The following is a 9,761-nucleotide window of genomic DNA, read 5'->3' on the forward strand; positions in this document are numbered from 1 at the left end:
AGTTTTGCCTTCCCTCACTTCCTTTGTCTGTGACTACTTGACCACAGTGACATTGGCCCCACTTCAGACAGAGAATGTAAGCAGGCTTTGAAGCAGGTGAGTGGGAGGTCATAATGCTGCTTGTTGCTGAGTTTTAATGAAATGCAAGACTGAACCCCAAGAAAGGAGAGGAGAAAGTGTCCCTTGTCATCTAAGGCTCAGCTGGACCTCAGCTCCTTTTGGCTGGTTTACCTTTTGGAGGACTTACCTGGTCTTTGAGGAGCTGAGGAAATCATGCTTCCTTTGCTCCTTGTTTCTCATTAAATATTCTCTCACTTGTTGCTGATTGAAGACTTCAGGAGAGGTGAGGTGGTCCAGTGGAAAATTTTCCTCCTTGGAAACCCTGGCAGCTCCACAGCAGCAGTTTTGGTGTGAGTGCTGAGCTGCTTGAGCTGGCTTGGCTGCAAATGGCTTCAACAGGAGCCCTTATTGGGGTAATTGTGCCAGTCCAAAAGGCATTTGAAACACTTGATCTGCACCTTTCCTACAGCCATGGGCTGGGCTTTGGCAGCCTCCAGCTTGCCAGAAGTTTTCTTGCAGAGCTGGCAGGAGAAAATGTTGAGTCCGCAAAAAATGCTCTTGGAGAGGGAGGAAGGGAAGGAAAAGGAGCCATTTCCCAGTTTTGTCTGAGTACTGTCAACCTTTCTGTGTAAACTTATGGGGAGAGAAGGCTTTACAATGGTAGCATCCTTCTCTTTGCCTTTTGTGGGTCACTGTGTGGCTGGAGTGGTTTTTCTCTTGCTGGAAAGGTCTTTCTGAGCCTCAAAATAGCGGCATGGCTGGAACAGGAGGACTCCTAAGGACAGACATGGAGAGCTCCTGGAACCAGGATGGGTTTTATCTCCTGGCAGCTGCTGCGGTGTTTGCTGTGATCTGCTGTTTATATTGCTCAAAACATTCCATGGAACAGGAAAACTGTGGTTTGCTGCTGTGGCATGAACCAAAACGGCCTCTGGAGTCATGGTGTGTGTGTAAGGAGGGGAGTGGAGAAGGTGACGTGGTGAGCTGCTGGTAAAAGCCACCGTGTGTGGGAATGAGGAGGACATGACAGCACAGTGACAGAGGGCCCGAGGGTGGCGTGGGAGTGTTTTCCAGGAGTGTTTCTCCAGGACTGCTGCCTCCTGGGGACGGGTGAGCTGGGTCACACAGTCAACTTGCAGGCAACAGCCTACAGCTGCTTTTTTTCCCCACAGGTCATGCATCTTCCCTAAAAACTTTTCCACTCCATCAGTTGGTGAGAGTGTTAAGAGGAAGGAGGACCTACTGCAATATTTTTTTTTTGAGTTTTGCAGCACTGGAGACTAATTTTTTTATTCTTTTTTTTTTCCCCTCTCCAAGTTTGTAGTCCAGTGATTAAAGTCTCTGGCAGAATTTAACTTTTTAAACTACTGAATTCATATCCTCCTGTGTACAGGGAAAAGCCTGAAAAAAAGTTAAACCCCCAATTTCCTCTTTATTTAAAAAAAAAAGTTTTAGTAAGGTGCGGAGGGATTTTATCCACAATTCCCTTATAGAACAGGAAACTTTTTTTCAAACAACCTCTCTTTAAATGGATTTTCAGCTGCTAGGATGTAAACACTTTCCTGTGAGCATTTTGCATTCCTCCTTTTCCTGGGTTTTCCTTTGGCTGGGTGAGTGATGCAAGAACACGCCCCCATGGTGTTATTTTTGGGAAGTGCTGCTCTGAGGGTGTTCTCGGTGTTTCCTGTAGGAGCCAAACACGTTTTCTTCTAGAGAGAAAAACCTTCCCCAGAGATTCCCGGTGGGAGGGATGTGTTGGCTGGGAGCGCCACCGCTGGGCTGGCAACTGCTCCTCCCTCTCTGCCTTTCAGACCCACTTTCTGCATTTTTGCTCTCTGGTTTGAACTTTGGGTGGATTTGGCTTTACTTATTTGTAAATATTACATGGACTTCTGGAGATGCAGGAGAGTGAACAGAGCAAGTGAATGTGTAAATTATCAAAAGCAGCTGGGAATGCAAATAGCAGAAGTGTTCTCTGTGGGTTTTACCAAACCCTCAGTGAAAGCTCTTCACCACATTTTGCTCTGTTTGTCACCTCCTGGGCTGGGGAGCCCTTTCAGGGGATATGCTGAAGTGCTGGCAGGACTCATTGACATAGCAAAAAGGGCTCTGTAAGACCTTGAATCAGTGCTTTAAATTTGTTCTAAGACATCTTGATCTTTTCTTCACACTTGAATCTTATTTTAACTGCCCTTATCTTACTTACTCCTGTGATTACCAGTTTAACTGCCCTATTTTTAAATCTGGGTTATTAATTAAAAGTGATTCCTCCTTGGAGCTCAGATATTCATCAAGTCTGTGAGTGCACTTGAATAGAAAATTTTTGTGTGCTTTGTTATCACCAAGAGCCAAAGCAACACTGTGAACTCCTGAATATCCCTGCCAGGAGCAAAGAACTGGCAACAGGGACAAAAATCTTTGAGCTGTGCAAGAGTCCAACTGCCCAGTGCTGGCTTTTATCACATGCTGGGACAAGGATCACGTGGAGAGGCGGGGAGTGAGCCCTGCAGAGCCCAGGTGGCTTCGTGGTGCTGGGATCTGGGAGCTCCTGGCCCGATGGCATCCGTGACCCAGCAGCAGATCCAGAAGGTAAGGAAGGAGCTGCTCTGCAGGGAGGGAGCGTGTCCAGAGTGCAGGCAGTGTGTAAGACAGAGCCACTGCTGCTTAACCTGGCAGCAGTCTAGCCAAAATCTGCTTTGCTAACACTTTATATTCTCCTCAGCTTCTTCTATTACGTTAATTTTAGTGTGTGAGTGTCATGGCTACAGACTCTTCTGGGGGCAGCTTGTCCCACAGAGCTCTTGGAGAGATTTCTCCTGTGCCCCTTCTGTCTGTGTTGCTCAACTCTCATCCCTGAACTCGAAATCTTCCTGGCAAAGGATAATCTCCAGGGTATTCTATATAAAGAAACTGAGTTCACTGCCAGCAGAGTTCATTTTGTATTGTGTAGTGAACTGTGAGAAATCACCCAGGGATTTTTTTTTTCCTTAGAGAGAACAAAGCTTTCCAGCTTGTAAAGGAATCTCATTCTGATTTGGCACACAGGCATGACTGCCCTGTTTGTGTTAGTAGACTTGGTAGTTTAATAGCTGCTGGTTACAGGCATTAGATAAGATATCCCTGAGCCACAAAAGGCTCTAGTGGTGACATCTCTGGTTTGTGTAGACTGAGAGATTGAAATAGATTCTTCTTAACTGTTTGGAATTTCAGCCTCCTTATTAATCGTTTGCAAGAGAAACCCCTACTGAAATTAAAAATTAAGAACATACTGCCTGGCTGCAGAGCTGGAGCTGGGATGCTTTTCACCCTCTAAAGGGCCAGAACTGCTTTCTCTTGCTTTGTGCTGCTTCCCCCGAGAACGCTGGGGGAGAGCAGTCACCCCATCTCTTCCAGTTCCACAAGGATGGTTTCCTTGTCCTGGAGCGGTTTTTCAGCGCAGAGGAGTGCGACAGCATGAGGAGGCAGATCCAGAGGATCGTGGCGGAGATGGAAGTGCCCCCTCACTGCCGCACCGCCTTCTCCACCAGGGAGGAGGAGCAGCTCCAGCAGCAGGTACCGAGCGGGCAGGGCTGCCCCCGTGGAGGGCTGGCAAAAGGCAAGGAAAAGGCAAATAACCGATCAGGGGTCTCTCTGCGGGAACGTGACTCTTCTAATGGACCAGAACACCGGGAGAGGAGTTTGCTCTGCAGCTTTCTGCAAATGTTTGCAGGGTCTTATCAAGAGTCTTATCAATGTGTGGCTCTGCTGTGCTTTCAACCCCCAGTAGCCACAAGCAGCTCTCACAGATCACTTTGTACATGTTCTGCAGACAGAAAACTGGGTATTTTCCAGAAAAGCGAGGGTAGCCTCTGTGTGAGAGGATCTTGTAAAACCCTGATCAGCACAAAGATATGCAGTGTTGTGGAAAGCCTTTTTATGAGAGATTTTTCACTGTGTTTTGTTTATGCTGCGGCTTGGTGGGGAAAAAGATGCAGGTGAGTGTTAATGCTTTGACTGAAAGTTCATTTATGTTTTTACAAGGATGCTGTCTTTACTGGGCTCTTATCCCTGCAGGGTAGCTCGGATTATTTCCTAACCAGTGGAGACAAGATTAGATTCTTCTTTGAGAAAGGTGTTTTGGATGAGAAAGGTAAGCCCTGCAATGAGTTAGCTACACAGAAGGGATGGGAAAAGGCTGAGGGAGGGATCAGGGGCCAGTTTCCAGCTCAAGGAATGTTTCCAGCTTTTCAAACAATGTTAAATTATGGTTTTGTTTTATAGGTAACTTTCTAATTCCAAAGGAGAAGTCTGTCAGCAAGATTGGCCATGGTATGTTTAAAGGATGAGTTTGGAGAGGGATGGGCAAAAGAGACCTGGTTTTCAGACATGAGGATTTCTCTACTCACTGTACATAACTGTCTCTGCAGTTCTCTCCATGCTGCCCCTCACGCTCTCTGCTCTCAGAGCACTGGATCTTCTGTTCCAGTCCTTTTCAAAAACCCCTTCTCAGAGGTTTTTCAGTGATGAATAGCTCAGAGTCACTGACATGAGAAAGTTTGGACTTCAGCCCTTGGTTTTTTTATGTAACAGATTTGCTCTAAAAATTTACCACCTGAGACTGGTGACATTCAGTACAGACCAAACTCTCTCCTATGACCTGTGCCATGCTGGGTTGCTGATATTGAAGCAGCCCTCTCTCCTGTGGTGTCACCAACACCTTTTCTTTACCCTTACTGATCTGTTTGACCTATTTATTCTCTCCCAGTTCCTGAATTAGCATTTTTGATCCCTTTTGTTTTCCAACAATACATGGAAAATGAGAGCAGGATTCCCTGTGCCTGCAAATGTGAACTTTGCTCAGACTAAACTTTGCTACAGTTGGAAATTCAGTACTAAGAGTTCTTTTTCTTTGGTTTTCTCAGAAAAAAACCCTCTCCTCTTCCCAGGCCTGCTGCCACTTCAGCATTTCCTCAGGGGAAATGAAAACAACTGTAGGTTCCTGCTGACCCAGCAACTTAACAATTCAGAAGCCTTCTCTAGCCTTATTTCTGTAATTACTCGTTTTGGTCAAGTCTGATCCCTTGCCTGAGAGCAGCTCCTGCTGGACCTGAGCATGTGTCCTGGTGGCAAATCTGATCAGGATGAGCTGGAGGCACAACTCTGAGTCTTTGCTTTGTGGATTTGTCAGAGCTGGGTTGTAGCAAGAGGCTGCACAAACACTCAGCCCTGCTGGCTGGGGCTCTCTGAAGGGCACCAAAGATGAGCTCTAGCTCCTTTTTGCAGTACTTCACTTTTCTGGTAGGTCTTAAGAGATGAATTCACCCATATGCCTCAGGGTCATGTGTAATGGTTGTCACTTGTGTAATATCATACTGAATCCCATAATATTCCATTTTGTTCACTCTGTTGTACACTGGCTTTTATGTGTGTGCAGTTTGTGGCCAGGGAGTGATTACATTTGTGGTCTTTAATGATGACTGTATAACCTGTAAGTGTCCTACCACTTGTGTGTGATAAGTCACATTTATCCATCTTGGGAGGGATCAAAGTTTTTGGCTGCAATTTATCCTGCTTGGCTGTGATGTCTGCACCCCATCACTGAGAGCTGTTCCCTTCTCTTTCTGAAGTCTTGTCTGAGCTTTTTCTTTCCCCTTAGCTCTACATGCTTATGATCCTGTCTTCAAGCAAATTACCCACTCCCCCAAGGTGCAGGTGAGCTGTTATTGCTTCCTAGAATGGCCTTGGGGGGAAAAAAAAATAAATTGCAGAGTAGTTAATTTTTGTTTTCTACACTCCCAGGGGGAGTAATTTTGTCAGTGAAAGGAAATTTAAATATCTTCAAAGAATAATGCTAAATAGTGTGCAGGGAACATAAATCTTGGAAAATTTTCTTGCAGGAACTGGGAAGAAAACTAGGCCTTGAGAGACCAGTAGTTGTCCAGAGCATGTATATCTTCAAGGTACAGTAATTCAAGTTGTCTTGTCACTCAAGAAATAAGACCCTGTTAAGTGGGAAGCTGTGAAATTCTTCACACATCACTTTTTTTTCTTTGCAGCAACCTGGCATTGGTGGTGAAGGTGAGATTTGTGTTATCTCTATATCACACTGCAGATAATGCTCCTTTAGGAAAGGAATATTACCAGGGAAAAGGCTCATAATCAGACTTAAACCTGAGTTTGGCAATCCAAACCTTCTTAAAATCTTTGAAATCAACATTTTTTCAGAAAAGTTTCTACATCATATGCAGCTTGAACAGAGAGCTGGTTTTACATTTGCAGCAGGCTAAAAGGTGGGATTTTTATGTAAAATGTAATGTATGTGATAGGTGGGTGGGCAGGGGAGGGCCCTGAGTCAGGGAGATGCAACCCTGAAGTCCTTCTAGAGGAACTGAATCCCATTAAAGACCCAGTGACAGTCTCTTCTTGCAGTGACACCACACCAGGATGCCACTTTCCTGCACACTGAGCCCCTGGGCAGGATCCTGGGGTTCTGGATTGCCCTGGAAGATGCCACCCAGGAGAATGGCTGCTTGTGGTTCATCCCTGGCTCTCACACCAGTAAGAGCACGTGCCTGACCACTGCTGGTCACCAGCACAGTTCTGCTTTTCCCCACCTCTCGAGCACACAGGGCAGCTTTAAACTTCTGCTCACCCAAACATTCACTCAATGAGTGTAATCATAATGCTCTTCAGATTTTAAGCTGTTCCTTCCCTAAATCCTGGAGCCAGCTGTACTCAAATCATGGTTTATGATCCTATAGAAAGCACAAATGGACCAAAGGTTGGTTTTGCATAAGTGTGTGACTCTTTGTGTTCCTAAGGGTCTGTTGCTATGCACAGAAGGGGCCAAAAAGGCAAACAAAAGGCAGCTGTTTTCTCTGTTTCTGCCACAGCTGGAAAATCCTAAATCCCTACTTAATAAAAAAGACATCACCCGAATTATTAAGGAAAGTGTGAATATAGTAATAATAAAGTTCCTGTCATTGCCAAGAGAAACCACTGATATTGTTCCTTTGCTGTGCAGAATGTAGCCAGGTGTTTAATTTTTGTGTGTTTGCTTATTCTGTGGATTTGCAGATGGGATTACCAGGAGGATGGTCCGTGCAGCTTCAGGTGCCTCAACATGTGTGGAGTTTGTAGGCTCAGAGCCAGCCTATGAGGACAAGCAGTTCATACCCCTGCCCATAAGGAAAGGTACAAACAGCCCCAAACGTGGCACTTCACAGCTCAACAGAACACAAGGGAGCTAAAATCATATTTTAACCCTGCACCTTCCCCCCCAGTGGAAAGCCAGAGCTCTTATTTTGGAAAACAGTCCAGGTGATTCTTTCCCACAGGTGGGCTCATCCTCATCCATGGGGAGGTTGTCCATAAGAGTGAACTCAACAGCTCAGAGTCCTCTCGCCACGCGTTCACCTTCCACGTGATGGAAGCCAAGGGCACCACCTGGAGCAAGGAGAACTGGTAAGGTTGTGATCCTCACCAGTGGCTGAGGAAATGGAAGCCTTTCCAGTGCAATGGTTAGGAGAACTGTTGGGAGTCTTGCCTGTACGGTTTGTGCCTCAGCTGGTGTTGATTTCATACCTGCAGAACTGGAATAGCCTCTGAAGTTTTGCTTTTTCCTCTTCTTTACTCCCTAGGCTCCAGCCAACTCCTGAACTGCCTTTTCCATCACTCTACACTTGAAGTTAGTGACTGGCTGGCTTGTGGAGTCAATAGCTGATCAACATTCCTTTCTGATTGCTCATTCATGGTCTCTTTAAAAACAGCCTTCACTAGATCAGCTCTCAATATTAATTTATCCTCCTCCTCAAAACCAGGACCATTATCACAGCCCAAAACTGCAGGAGACAAAAGCTTCTACTGCAGCAGGAGCCCTGCCAGTGTCAGAGTAGTCCCCCAGTCCTTTTGGTAAGGAAACACTTTCAGTCTTGAGAACAAACCAGTTAAGACCATTGCACCTTGACTGGGACCACTTACAAGTATTTCTCCTTGTAGATACTCAGTATTTTCTTGTGTTGAAGAGCTTAAGTGCATTTCTTGGCTGGTTGACTTCAGCAATGCAGGTGACCATGTTGTGGGGAGAAGTTTGATTTTCACCCCTAGTTTTCTGTCTTATTGTTGGAATAACAGTGATTTAAAACAATCTTGTGGGTGAAATGAAGCAAGAGGTCTGCTTTTTATAGTCAATCTTCTAAATTAGCCTGGAAGACAGTAGCTGAGTGTTTTATCTCTGAGCGCGATTAAAAATACAGCAATTTTTAAAGATTCATGTTGAAATGATGGAAACAAAGAACCTCAATCAAACTCTTTACATTTAAATAAAAAGATAGAAATTCTTCATCTCCATCATCTTTTCTTTGAGGAAGACTCAGTGTGATCTTCTTCCAACAGATGGGGATAGTGTTAAATTGTCTGGTGAGCAGCTGGAACTCTCAATATGCACAAGAATAATTTCTGCCCCCAAAACCACACCAAACCCAAACCAACTTCTAGCAAGCAATGTTTGGAAATGCAAGCTACATCCCAGTCTGTACCTGAACTGAACAGTAGCTGTGTAGGTGTGATTTCACCAGCACTGGTGCAGTGGCAACCTTGAGACAGGAGCCCAGTGTCACCAATGCAGGAATTGTATCAGAGTAACCCTAAGGCTCCTGAGGTGGTAGAGTGGACCCAAATCTTACTGACTCATCCCTTTCAAAAGGAAACTGGGGAGCTGGGTCATGGCAACAGCAGGAACATTGAATGTAAAGTTTCTGCATTCAAAAACTACCTTTCCTACAGTTTGTTTGAAAGTTGGAAGCAGGGGGGGAAGGAAAGTAAATTTCTCTACCTCTGGTGCAATTTATGACATCAGTGGTGAAGGGTGTGGCTTGTGACAGAAGCAACTTAAATTTTGTCTGTGTCTTTCCATGAGAGAAGTGAATAATTTAGAATTCTGCTGAGGAAGGATAATTTGTCCTGACTTGCACCAGTACCTGCAGTGTGCAAAAGCATCTACTTCGAGTGCATAAATAAAATTTTAAAAAAGCTGGATTGATTGGCAGGATTTCCTGTTAAATGTGAGGGAAACAGCCCAGCAGTTACTGAGTTGGGTTTCCTACAGAGTATCTGACAATTTACTGTGCTAGTAACCAGCTCTGGCATCCTCAGGAACAGCAGCACCAAATCCCAGGAGCCCTTCCCAGGCAGGAGGATGAATTGGGCAATGCTGCTTCTCAGCTATTCCAATCCTGGCTTGTTGCAGGGACACACAATATTGGATTCTGGAGCCAATTCTGCTGACTCAGGGACTGGTTTCACTCCACCCCTGGTCTTAGGCTCCCTCCCAATGTCTCAGAGCTACAGGCCTGCAGGACAGCGTTGTGTAAGGTACCTTGGACTTCCCCCAGACTGTTCCCAAAAGTGAATTAAAAAAGGGTCAGAAGTGAACTTCATGATGCAAACTAGAAGCCTGGGATGACAATCTCCTGCTTGGACACATCCCTGGAGACAGGAAGGACCCCTGTGTTTTGTTCTAATGGACACTGGGCAAACCAGTGAGAACAGAATGTTGATAGAGAAGGGTTTCATACATAGAAATGAAGTGTTTTTTTGGCCACAAAATGGTAGTTATAATTTTAATTAAATGGATGGAATTCAGTAGCTTTAATCAATTCGTTGATAGAAGCATGTTTATACATTATTTGATTAAACATCTGGCTGAAAAAATGGAAAAGTAG

General features: G+C 45.1%; 1 protein-coding gene across 2 annotated transcripts; it reads left to right on the forward strand.

Moving 5' to 3' along the window:
- The first annotated feature begins 2,353 nt into the window (after window positions 1–2,353).
- On the forward strand, window positions 2,354–8,382 carry PHYHD1 (phytanoyl-CoA dioxygenase domain containing 1). 2 transcript variants are annotated; one of them, XM_054646465.2, is made up of 11 exons: window positions 2,602–2,649; window positions 3,454–3,612; window positions 4,114–4,189; window positions 4,321–4,368; window positions 5,696–5,751; window positions 5,937–5,999; window positions 6,096–6,117; window positions 6,469–6,597; window positions 7,117–7,233; window positions 7,377–7,503; window positions 7,680–8,382. In XM_054646465.2, the coding sequence occupies exons 1-11, from the start codon at window positions 2,617–2,619 to the stop codon at window positions 7,723–7,725; spliced, it is 876 nt and encodes a 291-aa protein (XP_054502440.2). In that variant the 5' UTR covers window positions 2,602–2,616; the 3' UTR covers window positions 7,726–8,382. The 2 variants fall into 2 exon arrangements, with proteins under 2 accessions (XP_077045338.1, XP_054502440.2); XM_077189223.1 differs by lacking the exon at window positions 6,469–6,597 and having other exon boundaries at window positions 2,354–2,649.
- The last annotated feature ends 1,379 nt before the right edge of the window (window positions 8,383–9,761 follow it).

Source organism: Agelaius phoeniceus, chromosome 21, assembly GCF_051311805.1.
Source record: "Agelaius phoeniceus isolate bAgePho1 chromosome 21, bAgePho1.hap1, whole genome shotgun sequence".
In the NCBI taxonomy this organism is placed as follows: domain Eukaryota; kingdom Metazoa; phylum Chordata; class Aves; order Passeriformes; family Icteridae; genus Agelaius; species Agelaius phoeniceus.

Coding starts and splice junctions, on each gene's coding strand:
- PHYHD1 (XM_054646465.2), top strand. CDS start 2,617: ATGGCATCCGTGACCCAGCAGCAGATCCAGAAG. Junction 4,190..4,320: donor AGGTGTTTTGGATGAGAAAG/GTAAGCCCTGCA, acceptor TTTGTTTTATAG/GTAACTTTCTAATTCCAAAG. Junction 7,504..7,679: donor ACCTGGAGCAAGGAGAACTG/GTAAGGTTGTGA, acceptor TTTACTCCCTAG/GCTCCAGCCAACTCCTGAAC.